The sequence below is a fragment of the Mus caroli genome, unplaced genomic scaffold, assembly GCF_978045245.1.
Source record: "Mus caroli unplaced genomic scaffold, Mus_caroli_1 scaffold_4, whole genome shotgun sequence".
NCBI classification, from domain to species: domain Eukaryota; kingdom Metazoa; phylum Chordata; class Mammalia; order Rodentia; family Muridae; genus Mus; species Mus caroli.
Window position 1 is genome coordinate 66,195,166 of NW_028227259.1, and position 20,770 is coordinate 66,215,935.

General features: G+C 39.7%; 1 protein-coding gene across 1 annotated transcript in view; it reads left to right on the forward strand.

The window, feature by feature from the left end:
• Positions 1-20,770, forward strand: part of Nwd2 (NACHT and WD repeat domain containing 2) — a 162,634-nt gene that overhangs the window by 57,169 nt on the left and 84,695 nt on the right. The window contains exon 2 of the mRNA XM_021163584.3: positions 16,134-16,222. Coding sequence (XP_021019243.1) covers positions 16,134-16,222 — 89 coding nt within the window. The remainder of the gene's footprint in view (positions 1-16,133; positions 16,223-20,770) is intronic.

The window sequence follows — 20,770 nt, forward strand, 5'->3', positions numbered from 1 at the left end:
TAAGGAAAAAATGCTCCATGAAAGCATTGCGTGTTGAATATTTTATTTGAAAGCAAATGCTAAAAGTATTTTTATATCATTCAATATTGATACATTGGGGAAGGAAAGGTGAAAGTATCTTGTGATGGATTAAAAGGAGACCTTTGCAACCTTTAGCTGTGAGTAGAATTTAGAAGTTGACACTGATAATAATATGTATTATTCATAAATGCATTAGAGCAGAGAGCTTTACCAAAAATTGTGTTTGCTTTCACCGTTTCCTTTTGGGCAGAAGTGGATCAGTGTTCTCACATGGTATGTGATATGAATCGGGTGGTTCCTGCTGTCTGGGTTGAAAACATCTATATGCATGAAAAAAAGTATTTAAGCTTATGCTAAACATTAAAATTAAGGCACAATAACTATATCTAACACTTTCCATGCTAATTTTAAAGATATAGAAACTAATAAATTAAGGCACAGTTCCCATGTACCACCAGCGTAGGACACTTCTTGAGTTCTCCTGAAGTTTATGCCATCTGTGAAGGGGTGACGAAGATGGAAAGTGAGCAGACCCCTCAGACCCTAACAGTTCTCTGAGAGAAAAGAATTTTGATTGGCTAATTGTCTGAAATATCACATAGATTTAGGGGTTTGTTTTTAATGGTGCTAAAGCCAAACTTAGTGATCCTGAAATAGGATTGGATCACCTTAGACTTTAATGAAGCGCCACATAGTCCCACCTGCGAGCATCTTCCCTCGGTAGATACACTGTCAGGAGCTGCCAGTTCTCAAGTTCCATGCAGGAATTAAAGCCAGTGACTCTGCTGTGATTGTTAAATGCCCCCAATTCCACACACGGAGACTTAAATCACCACTGTGACAGTAATAAAAGGAAGGGTGTGAATAAGTCATAAAGCCACTAGTAACCTTATAAAAGTTTTAAGAACGTGCTTGGCCTCACGGACCCCTTCTTCCTTGTGATCATGTAAAGACAGCGTAAGTGTGAAACAGAGAACAGGTCCTTACTGGTCCCTAAATCTATTGTCACCTTGATGATGGACTTCCTTTCCTTCAGACAATGAGAAATAACTTTCTAAAACTGAGTGTATCGAAAGATGGCCTAGTCGGCCATCACTGGAAAGAGAGGCCCATTGGACTTGCAAACTTTATATGCCCCAATACAGGGGAATGCCAGGGCCAAAAGAATGGGAATGGGTGGGTAGAGAATTGGGAGGGGAGTATGGGGGACTTTTGGGATAGCATTGGAAATGTAATTGAGGAAAATACGTAATAAAAAAAAACTGGGGATAGGATCCCATGTGCAAAAGCACTTGCCATTCAAGCTTGAGGTCCTGAGTTTGCATTCCCAGGATCATCAGTAATCACCCCAGTACTCCTGGGGGAGGTGGAAGGCAGAGACAGGAAGATCCCTGGATGTACGCGGGCTATCTGTCCTGGCATGAACAGCAGTAAACGAAGAGAAGCTGTCCCAAACCAGGTGGAAGACAAGACAAGATACCTTAGGTTGTCCTCTAGCCTTCACACGGGAATCATGGCACACCTACATCTGCACTCACACACATGAACCTGTCTGTACATACACACACTATATATATATTTTTTTTCAAGTTATTTATTTTTATGAATAGTGTGTGTGAATGTGCATGCGTGAGTCTGTGCTCACACACAAGTGTGATGTAGTCTGGTGTGTATGACGTATGCATGTAAGTGTGAAGATGTAAGTGTTGTATGTGCCCATTCATAAGCCAGAGCAGGACACTGAGTACTTCCCTTTATCGCTATTCACCTTATTCCCTTGAGACATGATCCTTCACAAAATCAGAAGCTCACAGTGTCCACTTGACCAAGATGCCCCTGGTTTCTTTCTTACTTCTGCACTGGACTTCCAGACACCTGCAGCCATGCTTGGCTTTTTAGTGGATGCTGTGGATTTAAACTCGGATGCTTATGCTTGCTCCATGCCCTTGTTCATGGATCATCTTCCCAGCCCCTACAGTCCAAATTTTACTAAAGGGTTCTTTTTTTCTATTAAATTTTTTCATTGAGTCACTTTTAAACTGTCTCTCTCCATTAAAAACAAAACGAAGCAAAACACACACACAACTTTTGACATGGTGTGCTTTCTGGCATTACACCCATGTGTCGTCTGTCTGTCTGTGTCTGTCTGTGCACTAGCTGCTTCTCAGACTAACTCTAAAGATGACACAGATCTCTTGTACCTCAGCTATGCTGGTCAGGACTCTGAATATGCCAAGCACACAAACGACAATTGCTAATAATCATATTTGACAAATTAAAGCCGTAGTTTTCCCCCCAAAGCAGTTGTTATAGAAACTAGTTCAATATCTATTTGTATCTTCTTCAGAGCTAATCTCTTTTTTTTTCAGAACAAGAATGCCAAGTTTCATATAATCTCATTTGCCAATTTGTTAAAAAGCACTAAATATGACATATGGGCATTTACTATGTCAGAATGCATATTGCCAAAATGAGTTAATTCCCTTCCCTCTAACTAGGGCAATGTTTTACATCAGTTTCTTTAAAGTGCATCTCAAAGTGTTCTACACATTCAGATTTTTTTGTAACTGATGGTGGATGAATTGTTTAATTGGATGATTGTGTTGCTGGTGTGTAGTGAAATGAACTTACACAGAAAATGAATCTTTACCTTCAGTAGTACTAATGTTTCAAAGTGCTTTCTTATTTAGTGTGGAAAAGTTATCCAACTATTATTATTTCTGCAAGCTACTGTAAACCTCTTAGTATTCTAATAATTAAGAAATGTTAATAAGTGGCTTGTGCTGTAAGATCGAGAATTGACAAATGGGACCTCATGAAACTGCAAAGCTTCTGCAAGGCAAAAGACACCATCAATAAGACAAAAGGCCACCAACAGATTGGGAAAGGATCTTTACCTATCCTAAATCAGATAGGGGACTAATATCCAATATATATAAAGAACTCAAGAAGGTTGACTCCAGAAAATCAAATAACCCCATTAAAAAATGGGGCTCAGAGCTAAACAAAGAATTCTCACCTGAGGAATACCGAATGGCTGAGAAGCACCTGAAAAAATGTTCAGCTTCTTTAATCATCAGAGAAATGCAAATCAAAACAACCCTGAGATTACATCTCACACCAGTCAGAATGGCTAAGATCAAAAATTCAGGTGACAGCAGATGCTGGCAAGGATGTGGAGAAAGAGGAACACTCTTCCATTGTTGGTGGCATTGCAAGCTTGTACAACAACTCTGGAAATCAGTCTGGCGGTTCCTCAGAAAATTTGACATAGTACTACTGGAGGATCCCACAATACCTCTACTTGGGCATATATCCAGAAGATATCCCAACCGGTAAGAAGGACACATGCTCCACTATGTTTATAGCAGCCTTATTTATAATAGCCAGAAGCTGGAAAGAACCCAGATGCCCCTCAACAGAGGAATGGATAAAAAAAATGTGGTAGATTTACACAATGGAGTACTACTCAGCTATTAAAAGGAATGAATTTATAAAATTCCTAGGCAAATGGTTGGACCTGGAGGGCATCATCCTGAGTGAGGTAACACAATCACAAAAGAACTCAAATGCTATGTACTCACTGATAAGTGGATATTAGCCCAGAAACTTAGTATACCCGAGATATAAGATATAATTTGCAAAACACATGAAACTCAAGAAGAACGAAGACCAAAGTGTGGACACTTTGCCCCTTCTTAGAATTGGAAACAATCACCCATGGAAGGAGTTACAGAGACAAAGTTTGGACCTGAGACAAAAGGATGGACCATCTAGAGACTGCCATATCCAGGGTTCTATCCCATAATTAGCCTCCAAACGATGACACCATTGCATACACTAGCAAGCGTTTGCTGAAAGGACCCTGATATAGCTATCTCTTGTGAGACTAGGCTGGGGCCTAGCAAAAACATTAGTGGATGGATCACAGGGCCCCCAATGGAGGAGCTAGAGAAATTATCCAAGGAGGTAAAGAGATCTGCAACCCTGTAGGTGCAACAACATTATGAACTAACCAGTACCCCGGAGCTCTTGACTCTAGCTGCATATGTATCAAAAGATGGCCTAGTTGGCCATAACTGGAAAGAGAGGCCCATTGGACTTGAAAACTTTATATGCCCCAGTACAGGGGAACGCCAGGGCCAAAAAGTGGGAATGGGTGGGGAGGGGAGAGGGGGAGTGTATTGGGGACTTTTGGGATAGCATTGGAAATGTAATTGAGGAAAATATGTAATAAAAAATATTTTAAAAAAATGTTAATAAGATCAAGATACTCTATATGTTAAGCAAACTTGGGCCTCAACTCTTTCCTCCCTGTTGTTGAATATTTATTGAGCATTCTTTTCCTGTTCTGAGCTCAGGGAAAGCAATTAGTTTTAGGTAAATGATAGAAAACAGGTCAGAACTATTGCACAAAGTTTGCAGGTTGCCCCAGTCCCACCTACACACCTTAGGAAGAGGGTGGTTTTTGTGTTGCTCAGTGAGGGAAAGGAGTGAAAGACACAACAGAATTGATGCAGTGTGACAGATGTAAGCATTTCCAATGTAGGGGTAGCTGTCTTGTCTCTCATGTCTCTTGGGCTTCCAACCACCACCAGAAGAGCATTTATGCAATGTCTTGAGAGCTGACATCTGCTCCCTTGACAATTTTACCTTCTGGGGTGCCATTAATCACCAGTGCAAGCTAGGTTAGTTTGAAAAAAATCATTAGAAGGCCAAGCAGCACAGCGCAGTACTTTCTGTGCATGCATGGAAACCTGGGTTTCATTCCTCAGAACCCTACATAAAGGTAGAAGGGAGAATTGTCTCCTCAGAGTTGTCCTCTGGTCTCTACACAAGCCCTGTCACATGTGCACAGGCCCACTGGCACACACATACATACACACCATCACCACCACCACCAACAACAACAACAGCAACAACAATAAGAATAGTAGTGGTAATAATAATAGCAATAATTTACTTTAATTCTTAGAGAAAAGAACTCAGTCTAGTAGGGAGTTCCAGAATAATGTTTTTCAAAAATTCCATCCTTGAGCTCCAGTTTCTTATTGTCTGGATGCAGATGCAGCTCCCACTGGAGTCCCTGAGGACTCCATAGAGAGTCCATAGAGGGGGCACCATAGTTCTAAGTATCCATCCACCTCCCATCTCTTGCCCACTAATGGGATAACAAGAGGAGAAGGGTGGAGCACATTACATCACTTGTCTTCTTTTGTTCTAGATACTATAGTAGAATTAACTTTGCTTTTTGTCTAGATAAACCTTACAGGGAAACTAAGAAATGATAATACTCTTAACTATTGTTTTATTTTAATATCTTATTTGTGTTCTGCATGCATGCATGTCTGTGCACATGCATGTAGTGACTATGGAGTATAGAAGAGGGCACTGGATCTCCTGAGCCTGGTGTTAACAGTTGTGGGCTGCCATATAGGTGCTGGGAATGGATCCCAGGTCCTCTGGAGAAGCAACCAGGACTCTTAACTGCTAAACCATCTCTCTGGGACAAGTCTTAAAATTTAAAGGACAATATGAAAAGTACTTCTAGAGTTACGAAATATATCAGAAGAATTTGTTAAGACGCCCAAGTAAAGGGTCATTAAAAATTAAACAAAAAAAATAAAAAAGCAAAAAACGTTGGAATGATCATGAAACCAAATATTCCTTAAATGTTTTGATTCCAGTAAATAACCTTATGCTCCACATCTTAGTGCTTCTCTGGGTAGCAGAGACAACACACAAAGGAACCCAACTATCTGAAATGCTTTTACTGTGGCACATTTTCCTCCCATTTCAGTTGGGGTACCTCATGGAGTACCATCTGATACTCAGCTCCACAGCAAGATGGAGGCAGATGATCTGTGCACAGTTTATTAGGTTTGACTCTGCCCTTCTTCCTTATACTGACGTAAACCTTGTTTGTATTATGGGTTGGACATAAATTCCAGATTTCCCTGAACTCTGTTCATGAATCAGTGAGCTGCAGCATTACCAGTAAACCCAGCAACTTCTATTACACTGGCTTGGTCTTCCCTGACTCCAGAACTTTCAGATATCTCCAGTGCCCTTCTGGGGCAAACTTTCAAATCTGTAACTTGATTTCAATAGTATTTTTCCCTCCCTGGCCAACCCCTGTGCTCAGAGATTAAATTTCATTTTATTATACTATTAAGTTTCTAATTTTCCAGGTTGAAAAAAAATATGTTCTTAAGCTTTTAATTATAAAGTCAATCTTCATAATTCATGGATTTTTATACTTGTGAATCTGTGTCTGTAAAAAAAAAAATACATAACAGAGGATCGGAGAGATGGCTCAGTGAGTAAGAGAGTTTGTTGCTCTTGTGCAAGAGAACCCCTGTCAGGTAGCTGACAAAAAACTAGACCTTCAACTCTTTGAGACCCAGAAGGCATCCACACATGCACATGTAGACACACATACAGGTATAAAGGGAATTTTTCTGTGTGTATTTGTAATATCAATACTAATGCTCTCAGGGTTAGTCACAAGCATGCTACAAAGCACTGGAGAATGTTAGCCTCCTGCCATGTGCATTCCCAGCTGTGGAGGGGACATGGCTCTGCTTTCCTTGGTGTTCTTTATGTCTTTTTTAAATATTTTTATGCTGCCAATTCTGTGGTTTGCACAGTGTGCTACAGGCTTGTGTAGTGTCTCTAAATGAAGGAAGGCTTCAGTGTTCCTTTAGGAGGAAGGCAATTATTAAATACATCTTATTCAGACATGAATTACAGCAATAATGGCTATGTTAAGCAGCATCAGCTCCTGCCTCCAGGTCCTTTCCCCATTTGAGTTTCTGTCCTAACTTCCTTGGACAATGAACTGTGATGTGGAAGCATAAGCCAAATAAACCCTTTCCTCCCCTGCTTGATTTGTGACCATATTTTATTACAGCAATAGTAAACCTAACTAAGACATCTTAAAAGCCACGTCACACCATCTCTTTATTATGTCTCTGATCTATCACTCTTTCAGCTTTGAACCCAGCTTGCTTTCTTTTTTATACTTTCTAAGATGTACACCTACATTACTGGTTCTAGATTTTATATTACTAGTATAGTTCAGAGTTCTAATTTTTATTTTCTGACCATTATTTTCTCTGTCTTTCATAACCTTTGATGTTTACTTCCATTTCACTGAGTTCAAAACGTGGAGCTTATCTCATGCATCCTTCTTTGACGTCTGAGTAATGGTATCAGGTATTTTAAAAAGTTTGTTGGCATATGAGAAATGTTTTTGTTTAATTTCCAACTTCCTAGACTCTGAACTGTTAATTTCTAATTTAATTATGCTTGTAGGATGTACTTTCTGTGATTTCAATACTGTTAAACTTATGAGGCTTGATTGTGATGTAGCATATGGCCACCATGGGAAATGATCTGTGCGTACCAGACAGGAATGTGCTGTCCTTGAGTATCTTCTGGGTTACATGAGTGCCAGTTGCTTCATAAGCATCTACAAATGTCAGGTCACATTTCTGGATAGAAAGACATTAATCTTCTCTAGCCATGTTGATTTTTAATTCAATTATTTTCACCAACTATTGAGTCAACCATTGTAGTTATCAAGCTACCAGATTGTTGTCAGAACACTTATTTCTTCTTTTAATTCTTCAAATTTTTGCTTTAGACTTAAAAATTTTTTAAATTCACATTGAGTTCACACACACACAAACATGTACGCATGCGCACAAACATGCATATGTTCCTGCCACAGCATGTGTGTGTGGAGGTCAGAGGTCAAGTCTACAGAGTCAGTTTATCTTCTTATATGTTGGTCTTGCAATATCAACTTCAGGTCAGCTGACTTGGCTGCAAGCCCCTTTACCTACTGAGCCTAGTTTCCACAGTTAATTTTTTTAAGAGTTCTCTCTTTGAATGTATATATGCTATGATTGCTATGTCAGAGACCCTTTTATCTCTAGTAGTATTTATCAATGTCTGTTTTAATGGTCCATGTAGGCTTAGATTTTTCAAAACCTACTTTATTTGGGGGGGGGTATTTTATTTATTTACATTTCAAATGTTATCCTCCTTCCCATTTTCCACTCCATAAATCCCCTATCCCATTTCCCCTCTCCCCTTCTATGAGGGTGTTCCCCCACCCATCCACTCCCACCTCACCACCCTACCATTCCCTGACACTGGGGCAGCAAGCCTCCACAGGACCAAGAGCCTCTTCTCCCATTGCTGCCTGATAGGGCAATCCTCTGCAAGCTACTTTAATAGGATTCTTAAATGCTTCAACTTCCCTTCTAGCTCTCTGACCAAAGGTAGGTGAGAACGATGGTTAATAGGAAAAAGGGGATATGGAGCTGTTTGGAAGTAGTTCTTAGGGCAATTACAATCTTCATTATCAGGATATCAGAAGTTTAGTACAAAGCATCAAATACAAATGAGTAGTGGCAGTCCAGTCCAACTGGCAAACACCCAACAAGAATCAGTAGCAGCAGCTCAAGCCAGAAGAAACCATGAGGCTCCACCAAATTACCGCAAGTCCACAGAAGCAGCAAAAAGCAGCTGGAATGGATCAGGAAGTTCTTTCTCTAACAAAGTCACAACAAGTGAAGATCAGTGAAGACCAAAAAACTGTTGCAAGGCAAACCAGTGCAAGAGCATTGACAGCAAAGACCAGCAAAGTGTTGCAAGGCGAATCAAAACAAGAGTGTCGTTCACTGTCTGTTGAGTTCTACTGATACTCTTTTCAACATCACACACCCTCTCAAGTGTCTGCCTCAGTAAAACATACTCTCACAAGACAGCCTCCAGAAAAATATCACATGACCCAACTGAGTCTCCAAGGATACTAGAGATTTCCACTTCAGGTGCAGATATCCAATCTGCTTTTAGATGCTGAATATAGCATCTTTTCCATTTAGTTTCACTTTCAACTTGTGTTGTTTGAACCCAAAGTTTATCTCTTATACATGTCAAGAAGTTGCATGTTATATTAATAAGTTTTCAATTGGGAACCAAAACTACATGAGCCTGTGTGAAAACACTCTAAAACACAACAATGCTATAGTGCTTAAAACAAGCAGATGCTTACTTCATCTGAGTTCCATATACAGACTCATACTTGTGCCTAATGTTGCTTCCTTTCAGCTTCTAGGTGTTTCCTTTGTTGACTTACTAAATTTTGCATTGGTTTTGATAACACTGTCAAGTGTGATTATTGCTTATTAGAAAGAAGACCCCTGTTCGCCTCATGGAGTCATATCACCATCAACTTCGTCGTATCAGCCCAGATTCACAAACAATTAATGATGTCATCAAAGTAACCCGCTACTAATTAGAAATAATGTGGGATTTTGGTATATGTTAAGTTTCAAAAAATTAATTTGTTTTAATATTTTTATTATAATAGAATCTATTTGTGCAGTCACTTATCAAAAATCCACCCCCTACAGGATATTAGTCAGAAATATGGCTTGATTTCAGATACAACCCAGTGTCTAGATTCTGCCCCCTTGCTATTCAGAATCGGAAATGACCACACCCTTCACTGATTTCAGGCCCCGCCCTCACTTACCCTTCTGTCAAAAGGAGCACCAGTCCATGCCCACTAGCACACATATAATCAGAAACATCAGTATAGCGCCAGGATGTGTCCCACGATGGTGTAGGGAACCGATGTCAATTTATCAAATATGGATTATCTTTGGAACCTTTCCATAATGTGAGCATGCATGAGAAATTCCCTGCCTCTGAATTCACAGTTTAACAGAGGAATTAGCTAAAAATATTAATTATAATAAATTACAAGATATCATCAGTAAGTGATGTCATACAGGGGTGAGCAGAGTGAGTGTCCTGGAGAAGGTCTGTCTGTCTGTCTGCCTCTTGCAAGAAGTAACAAAGTGTATGGTCTTCAACTGGTACTCATGAAAGTCACACAAAGAGGGTGGGTGCAATAGATCCACACTTCTGAATGGAGAAAGCGGCTTTTGGGAGGTCAGAACTCAGGGTCAAGTAGCATGAAAATGTATCTAGAAGACACATGGTAAATTGTAATAGAAGATGGAACTCAGTCGGAAGATGTATTTCCAACTGCTAAGCATCCTAGTCTTCTGCCTCTAGACCACTGATGCTCACTCACCAAGGTCTTTCATGATCAAATGATTTGCTTTTTTTTTCTCTTGAACTTTAATTCTGGTTGCTGTACACTGCATCAGAAAGTGGTGCATGAAAGGCAGATGACAGTTTAGACAAACAGGAGGCTTTGGACTCTTCAGGTTGAAAGAGGGAAAAATGGATCAAATTGAGAAGACATTTACAGCTCAAAACTGGCACGATGTGTTAGCAGTGAGACAAGAAAGGCTGAGTTACTGGTTGGGTACAGAGGATTTATCAGAAGGCCAATCAAGAAGAAACAGTACTTGAGAAAGCTAATGCATAAGAAATTAAATAACAGGTCCAACAGCTAAGTAAAATTAGCCAAAAAGTCACCAGCTAAGGAGCTAGGTTACAGTAGACCATTCAGGTGACAGCCTATCTACAGAAAGCTTAAGAGCTAGGGAAGCATTAGTGGTGCCATTGTAGAATCTTCCTCACCTGCCAGAAATGTCAGAGCCATTATATGGTGCCCAGTATGTGTGGCGCATCTTAAACAGGCTGAAGTCTGGCAGGGTTGGAAAAGTAACTTGATCTAATGCCCTTAGACTCAAGTCTGGGTGAAGCAGGAGCTGTGTGAAGTTCCCATCCAGCATGGTCGTTTCAGCACTCGATAAACCTTGGAATTCATCTCAACTCGTGTTGGGGTAAAATCAACAAGTTCCAAAGATCATAGACTTGATTAATAATTCTTTCTAATAATGTATTTCCTGTGGGTAATTCAGACACTGCACATAAGCCTCCATTAGCTCCCAAATCACCCAGAAACTATTTAGAAAGCAGCTTCTCAAATCCTAATAGTTATTGGAGTCATAGTATAAATGTAGCCTTTCAGAGATTTGAGGAGTTGAGCAGAGGTCTAGCGAACTCAATGACAATGAATGAAAAATTAAATCATAAAGCACCTTGCCTCTTTGAGGTCCCTTTTGATATGTAATATTCTGTGAGTTCTTTTTCCTGTCTGTGACATTCAAATAATTTTAATTCCTAACCTTCCAAATTTGCTATCGGTGTGAATCGGGGGCTTTTTTAATTTAATTAAGCCAGCTTATCTATCAACCCTCATAATTAATCCATCCTATCTTAATTACTTTTCCATTTTCAGATTCAGTCATCATATATTAACATAAATGTAGGAAAAATTAAGTCATTTTGTGATAGAAGGATGTGGAATGTCTGCTAGATACAGTCATACACTTCCTTTACATATTTAGAAAGGTTCAAAATAACTTAGTGAAAATACATTCATATCCCACCAGAAACTCACAAATCAGAAAGGAAGCCAGTATTTCAATTTGTTCATTTACCTGACATCAACTATTTAAACTCCACCACATGTTTTACATAATTTGATATTCTCTTGCTTTTACGTTTGTCCAAGGGAGAACTGTAAATCACCCCCCCCCCCGCCCCAGGAAGCTGATATGCTTTGGGGGATAATTGCAGGGTCACAGTGCCCATCAGCTTACTTTCTACTGGTGCATGGTGGATCTTTCACTCATTCATAATCACTGAAGACATAGCAGGTGGATGAAACAAATGAAAGTCCCTGGAGCATATATTCATATGGTAGCACAGACAGCAACAGGAACAAGTACTGGGCAAAAAAACACACGATGGTAGAAGATGGCTTCCTAGCTTCTGTTCTCAGTGCTCCTCTCTGAGGGGATAGAATTGAAGCTGGCACTGAAATGACACTATGAGGTCATGAGCTGATCACAGGACCAGGCAGGCATTTCAGGACACAACGGAAGCAAAGACCAGGTGTGGAAGTCTAACTCAGGGACAGTGAAGACTAGTACAGGGGATGACACAAGCAGAGGAAGTGTTGAGAGCTAAACTTATGGCAAGAGAGAGTACTCAACCAAGGGAGTCTAGATTCCTACTCTCCTAAACATGTGATCTGAGCTACGCTTGGAAGATCAGCCTGGGGAGTCTGTGATAAATGGATTGGAAGATTCCAAAATGGAACTGGGCACAGTCCAGATGAGGAAGACCTATCTATCCTAAAGGCAAAAGAACTTCTTATTCTTTCCCAATCTTGTTGCATATATATATAGACGTTGATCATTGTCCCCACCATTGTCCTCTCCTCCCTCTCCCCTTCTTTATCTTACCAAAACCCTTCTTTTTCTCAAGTTTCATTCCTGCTTTCATGGCTTTTTGATTTGTTAGCATTACCTTCCTGAGTGAGGATAGGAAGTTATTTTCTTGATCAAGGGAAACTTAATGATGGCTACCACTACGGAATCTCTCTCTCTCTCTCTCTCTCTCTCTCTCACACACACACACACACACACACACACACACACACACACACACTCTCTCTCTCTTGGGTGGGTGGAACCTCACAAGTCCTTCCCCCAGTCTTTGACGGAATGTTGTTGGGCCCAGTCCTTTTTATATATCTGAGTATGTTGCCTACAAGTCGGTATGTATACCACCTATGTGCATGATGCCCACAGAGGTCAGAAGAGGCCACTGAATCCCCTGGAAATGGATGTATGGATGGTTGTGAGCCACCATGTGAATCCTGGGAAACAAACCTAGGAGTTCTACAAGACGAGCAAGTGCTCTTAACTATTGAGACATTACTCCAATCTCAGATGGGCAGGTAGATACTGGCACTGTGATCTTATAGATGCAACAGTCATATCATACAAAAAAAATATCATTTCATGGCCCCCTTCCTGCACTCTGAGTCTTATACTCTTTCGACCCTCTCTGATGTTCCCCAAGTCTTATAGACTATGATACAGATATGCTGTTGAGGGGTGAAAACTCAACAACCACTTCTCCTCAGCTTTTCACCCATTAGAAATCTCTACATTAAATAATTTGCACTTGAAAAAGAAGTTTCTCTGACCAAGACTGAGAGCTGCGCTAATTGATGTGTATGAACAGAAATTTTTAGATGGCAGTTTGATATCATGTTTATATACCAAGACAATAGTGACAGACTCTTCCCTAGGCTAGTGATACGCAGGCTATTGGGGGTGAAAAGGCATCAACAGCCCAACCAAACTCTAAAAAGCTTAGAGGTTGTAACACCAACATGTCAAGCAAGTTGTGCCCACTGGTGCCATAGTGGCATAATAGTTACAGGAGTAGCCAACCTCTTTCTGGTTGGATTTAGGCCTGCTGACTCCAGAGGAGAAAGTAGTCCTGTAAACTTGATATGGTTTGCTGTTGTTCTTGGAGGGACTGAGGATTAAACCAGGGATTTTATTCATGCCAAGAAAGGTCTCTACACTTTAACTATTTTTATTTCACACATCCCTTAACCATAAAATAAATGACTTATCGCATAGACTTTATTCATAGTTTTCACATGTATCTATTTCTGCCATTGTAGTAAACTAAGCCCTGGTGTGGCAGCCTGAATTCAAATCTGAGTTTGGCTACTTAGAGGCATCTAACCTGTGACGCCTTTCTCAACACTTCTACCATTTGTGTTCTTTTAATTAAGTGCAGGAAAACATACATATAGTGTTACTTTTTCATAGAGTCCTCATTAGAAATTACTTAAAATAATGCACACAGAAGTACTTGGTATGCTAACAGACTGTCATAAACACTAAAGAAATGTTAATGAATAGGTCCTACACTCTTTCCCTAGCTATTGTATATTAATATCTTAGCACTGAATAAGAAGAATTAACAATGAGAGTCTTTTATGCCCCTCATATTATACCATAGTTATTTCCATGTATCAAACATCAATTTTCAGATTTTAATTGCAATGATCCCTATTTAACATAACCCCAAATGTCCATGCACTATAGGATTTGCTTATATTTTGGATTTGGGAGGACAGCGCCTTTCTTTGTCATCCTGGGTGTCCTGGAACTCACTGTGTAGAAAGATCACGCTGGTCTTGAGTTCACAGAGATCCAGTCACCTCTGCCTGTCAAGTGCAGGGATTACAGGTATAGGCCACCATAGCCAGCTAGCATTGATTTATTTTTTAAATGACTGTTCAGAGCTTTGATCTTTAAAATCTGCTAAGGATTGTTTTAGAGATATTGACTATTATCGGCTTTATCATAAGGTTAATGTTTTTAGCTTTTAAAATAGGTCAAGGGAGAGTGGGTATCTGATCCCAAGATTACATAAATCATACAGAAGCTTAATATGCTGCCTCGGGCGATGCTGTGACACCACCGGGCTTACTCAGCACGGCCCTCCTGCATCCTTTTCCCATTAGGCTCTGGACCACATTGCCTCTAAGGTGGGGAAAGACTCTATTTTCCCAGGACACAAATTATCTGAAACCCTTGTATTCCCTCTGCTTCTGGCTTCCCTGTAAACGCCAGCTTCTGCCAGGCTGCAGAGCTACAGCTGCATTTTAGACTCGTGATTGGTTATTTGCTTCTCAAAATAGGCTTGAGAACAGTAGGAAAATAGGGTAGGTCAGCGCAGCATATGGCTGAATGTTCATGGACAGATGTGCTGGTGAATAACAAGGATATTCTTTTAAGTTATTATCTTTGTTATAAATGAGATGTGTGGATATTTTGTGTTAGAGCCAGAATTAAGGTACATTCGGAAAATATGTTTTTCATGAGATAGCACATTAACCTACTTCTTGAACACTGTGGTCCTTGTGTTTACTGAAGTCAAGTAGGCAAGCTCTTGGCAGCCAGAATTTCAAGAATGTCACCACTAATGGCAGAATTTTGGCATTCAGCAACACAGAAAGCTTTGATATTCTCCCCACCCCACCTCTTCAAACTGTTTAAAATCAAATACATAATGCTTCTTGAGATCTGTTTCAGGTTTTCTGCTACTTCTTACATTTTCTAATAACTGAGAATAAAAATATTTTATTTCAGAACTCTTATGTGATAGAGCATACAGTTCCCACCTCTGATATACAGCATGGCATTCTTAGTTTCAGGGTGGGAGCTGTGATCTGTTAAACCACTGGTCCACTGACTGTATGGACAGTGGGGTCTTATAGCTGTATATAGTGGTTCCCATGATTGTTTTAATAATTTTAATAATCATTCCTATTTATTGTGCTGAGTATGTGGATGCAGCATTTCACTTTGTAAAAATCTGAAATATTTGTGAACATTATAGGAAATAATAGTATAGTCCAGATAGATGTATATCTATAATTAAGCCAATCAACTTGCATCTGTTTTAATGCTTGTGGTATCTGAAGCTCAAATATTTGATAGGTCAATGTGCTTCCTTCTCCTTCCTCCAAAGATAGTGGAGAATGGATGTTGGAAAGTAGCTTCCAAACGCTGACACCATTGCATACACCAGCAAGATTTTGCTGAAAGGGCTGTCTCTTGTGAGACTATGCCGGGGCCTAGCAAACACAGAAGTGGATGCTCACAGTCAGCTATTGGATGGATCACAGGGCTCCCAATGGAGGAGCTAGAGAAAGTACCCAAGGAGCTAAAGAGATCTGCAACCCTATTGGTGGAACAACATTATGAACTAACCAGTACCCCGGAGCTCTTGACTCTAGCTGCATATGTATCAAAAGATGGCCTAGTCAGCCATCACTGGAAAGAGAGGCCCATTGGACATGCAAACTTTATATGCCCCAGTACAGGGGAACGCCAGGGCCAAAAAAATGGGAATGGGTGGGTAGGGAAGTGGGGGGGAGGGTATGGGGGACTTTTAGGATAGCACTGGAAATGTAATTGATGAAAATACATAATAAAAAAATATTAAATAAAAAAAAGAAAAGTTTGGTATAATACCTACCTGGGCTTGAACCATCAACTCTAAATTTTCAGCCTCTATAGCCACATCCATCTGGCAGTTGAGGTTATCGTTCATTCATTGGATGAACTTTTTTGCATGGACCTAGTGGATGGAACCCTGTGGAATTAGCCTAGCAGCCAAAGATCACATCAGTTCACAACTGAGCACCCCATTTTGATTGCATTTATATTATTAGTTAGCCCTTAAATTTCCAAGTAATATATATATTGACATGTGTTTGTTTTCTGTTATAGATACAGGAGCTGAACGGCAGGCACTAAGAGAAACTGTGTATCCAAAACTGAGAGAATTCTGCAGAGAAAACTATGGATTGGAATTTCAGGTAATATTCACCTTGTTTTCCATCATCATCGGAATAGGAAGTTTGCTTCTTATCACAATGTGGGTGCTACAAAAGACAAATTTTAAGCTCCAGATTTTTTTTATGTCTTTCAATATGGAAAAAGAAATGTATGGAAAATGCAAATAACTTAGTTAATTTTGACAATTTCATATTTATGCTTCTGTTTCTTGGACTCTGCCTGGTGTTTGTCATATTTTTCTTCAAACCATATTTATTTTCATTTTCTTAGTCTCTATTCTTTTTTTTCCTTTTGCGTCTGAGTATTTTATTAGATATTTTCTTTATTTACATTTCAAATGTTATCCCCTTTCCTGTTTTCCCCTCAGAAGATCCCCTACCCCTACCCTCTACCCCCTATCCCTGCTAACCAACCCACCCATTCCTGCTTCCTGGGCCTGGCATTCCCCTACACTGGGGCATAGAACCTTCAGCAGACCAAGGGGGCCTCTTTTCCTATTGATAGCCGACTAGGGCCATCCTTCTTAGCAGTATTATTTTTCTTTTTTTTAATTTGTATTAGGTATTTTCTTCATTGACATTTCCAGTGCTATCCCAAAAGTTCCCCATCCCCTCCCCCCATCCCCTAACCATGACTCCCACTTCTTGGCCCTGGCATTCCCCTGTACTGAGGCATATAAAGTTTACACAACCAATGGGCCTCTCTTCCACTGATGGCTTACTAGGCCATCTTCTGCTACACATGCAGCTAGAGACATGAGCTCTGGGGGTACAGGTTAGTTCATATCGTTGTTCCACCTATAGGGTTGCAAACGACTTTAGCTTCTTGGGTACTTTCTCTAGCTCCTAAAATTGGGGACCCTGTGATCCATCCAATAGCTAACTGTGAGCATCCACCTCTGTGTTTGCTAGGCCCCAGCAAAGTCTCACAAGAGACAGCTATATCAGAGTCCTTTCAGCAAAATCTTGCTGGTGTATGCAATGGTGTCAGTGTTTGAAAGCTGATTATGGGGTGGATCCCCGGATATGGCCGTCTCTAGATGGTCCATCCTTTAGTCACAGCTCCAGACTTTGTCTCTGCAACACCTTCCATGGGTGTTTTCTTCCAAATTCTAAGAAGGGGCAAAGTGTCCAAACTTTGGACTTCGTTCTTCTTGAGTTTCATGTGTTTCACAAATTGTATCTTATATCTTGGGTATTCTAAGTATCTGGGCTAATATCCACTTATCAATGAGTACATATCATGTGAGTTCTTTTGTGATTGGGTTACCTCACTCAGAATGATGCCCTCCAGGTCCAACCATTTGCCTAGGAATATCATAAATTCATTCTTTTTAATAGCTGAGTAGTACTCCATGGTGTAAATGTACCACATTTTCTGTATCCATTCCTCTGTTGAGGGACATCTGGGTTCTTTCCAGCTTCTGGCTATTATAAATAAGGCTGCTATGAACATAGTGGAGCATGTGTCCTTCTTACCTGTTGGAACATCTTCTGGATATATATCCAGGAGAGGTATTGTGGGATCCTCCAGTGGTACTATGTAAAATTTTCTAAGAAACCGCCAGACTGATTTCCAGAGTGGTAGTACAAGCTTGCAATCCCACCAAATATGGAGGAGTGTTCCTCTTTCTCCACATCCTCGCCAGCATCTGCTGTCACATAAATTTTTTATCTTAGCCATTCTGACTGGTGTGATGTGAAATCCCAGGGTTATTTTGATTTGCATTTCCCTGATGATTAAGGATGCTGAACATTTTTTCAGGTGCTTCTCTGCCATTCGGTATTCCTCAGGTGATAATTCTTTGTTTAGCTCTGAGCCCCATTTTTAATGAGGTTATTTGATTTTCTGGAGTCCACCTTCTTGAGTTCTTTATATATATATTGGATATTAGTCCCCTATCAGATTTAGAATATCTTCCCAAATTTGTTGGTGGCCTTTTTGTCTTATTGGCAGTGTCTTTTGCCTTACAGAAGCTTTGCAATTGTATGAGGTCCTATTTGTCGATTCTCAATCTTACAGCACAACCCATTACTCTTCTATTCAGAAAATTTTCCCCTGTGCCCATAGGCTTTTCCCCACTTCCTCCTCTATAAGTTTCACTGACTCTAGTTTTATGTGGAATTCCTTGATCCACTTAGATTTGACCTTAGTACAAGGAGATAGGAATGGATAAATTCACATTCTTCTACATGTTAACCGCCAATTGTCCCTGCACCATTTGTTGAAAATGCTGTCTTTTTTCCACTGGATGGTTTTAGCTCCCTTGTCAAAGATCAAGTGACCATAGGTGTGTGAGTTCATTTCTGGGTCTTCAATTCTATTTCATTGGTCTACTTGTCTGTCGCTATAACAGTACCATTCAGTTCTTATCACAATTGATCTGTAGTAAAGCTTAAGTCAGGCATGGTGATTCCACCTGAGGTTCTTTTATCCTTGAAAAGAGTTTTTGCTATCCTAGGTTTTTTCTTATTCCAGATGAATTTGCAGATTGCCCTTTCTAATTCATTGAATTGCGTTGGAATTTTGAAGGGAATTGCATTGAATCTGTAGATTACTTTTGGCAAGATAGCCATTTTTACTATATTGATCCTGACAATCCATGAGCATGGGAGATCTTTCCATCTTCTGAGATCTTCTTAATTTCTTTTTTCAGAGACTTGAAGTTTTTATCATACAGATCTTTCTTAAGTTAAGGTCACACCAAGATATTTTATATTATTTGTGACTATTGAGAAGGGTGTTGTTACCCTAATTTCTTTCTCAGCCTGTTTATACTTTGTGTAGAGAAAGGCCATTGACTTGTTTGAGTTAATTTTATATCCAGCTACTTCACTGCAGCTGTTTATCAGGTTTAGGAGTACTCTGGTGGAATTTTTAAGGTCACTTATATATACTATCATATCATCTGCAAAAAGTGATATTTTGACTTCTTCCTTTCCAATTTGTATCCCCTTGATCTCCTTTTGTTGTCGAAGTGCTCTGGCTAGGACTTCAAGTACAATGCTGAATAAGTAGGGAGAAAATAGGCAGCCTTGTCTAGTCCCTGATTTTACATGAGATGCTTCCAGCTTCTCACCAGTTACTTTGATGTTGGCTACTGGTTTGCTGTAGATTGCTTTTATCATGTTTAGGTATGGGCCTTGAATTCCTGATCTTTCCAAGACTTTTATCATGAATGGGTGTTGGATTTTGTCAAATGCTTTCTCCGAATCTAAGGAGATGATCATGAGGTTTTTGTCTTTCAGTTTGTTTATATAGTGGATTATGTTGATGGATTTCCGTATATTAAACAATCTCTGCATCCCTGGAATAAAACCTACTTGGTCAGGATGGATTATTGTTTTGATGTGTTCTTGGATTTGGTTAGCGAGAATTTTATTGAGTATTTGACATTGATATTCATAAGGGAAATTGGTCTGAAGTTCTCTATCTTTGTTAGGTCTTTATGTGGTTTAGGTATCAGAGTAATTGTGGCTTCATAAAATGAATTGGGTAGAGTAACTTCTGCTTCTATTTTGTGGAATAGTTTGTGAAGAACTGGAATTTGATCTTCTTTGAAGGTCTGATAGAACTCTGCACTAAACACATCTGGTCCAGGGTTTTTTTTGGTTGGGAGACTGTTAATGACTGCTTCTATATCTTTAGGGGATATAAGACTGTTTAGATCATTAACTTGATCCTGATTCAACTTTAGTACCTGGTATCTGTCTAGAAATTTGTCCATTTCATCCAGGTTTTCCAGTTTTGTTGAGTATAGCCTTTTGTAGAATGAGCTGATGATGTTTTGGATTTCCTCAGGACCTGTTGTTATATCTCCCTTTTCATTTCTGATTTTGTTAATTAGGATGCTTTCCCTGTGCCCTCTAGTGAGTCTGGCTAAGGGTTTGTCTATCTTGTTGATTTTGTCAAAGAACCAGCTCCTCTTTTGGTTAATTCTTTGAATAGTTCTTCTTGTTTCCACTTGGTTGATACCGCCCCTGAGTTTGATTATTTCCTACCTTCTACTCCTCTTGGGTGAATTTCCTTCCTTTTGTTCTAGAGCTTTTAGGTGTGTTGTCAAGCTGCTAGTGTGTGCTCTCTCTAGTTTCTTTTTGGAGGCACTCAGAGCTATGAGTTTTCCTCTTAGAAATTCTTTCATTGTGTCCCATAAGTTTGGGTGTGTTGTGGCCTCATTTTCATTAAACTCTAAAAAGTCTTTAATTTCTTTCTTTATTCCTTCCTTGACCAAGGTATCATTGAGAAGAGTGTTGTCCAGTTTCCACGTGAATGTTGGCTTTCTATTATTTATGTTGTTATTGAAGATCAGCCTTAGTCCATGGTGATCTGATAGGATGCATGGGACAATTTCCATAATTTTTTATCTGTTGAGGTCTGTTTTGTGACCAATTAAATGCTCAATTGTGGAGAAGGTACCATGAGGTGCTGAGAATAAGGTATATCCTTTTGTTTTAGGATAAAATGTTCTATAGATATCTGTTAAAACCATTTGTTTTATAACTTCTGTTAGTATCACTGTGTCCCTGTTGAGTTTCTGTTTCCATGATCTGTCCATTGATGAAAGTGGT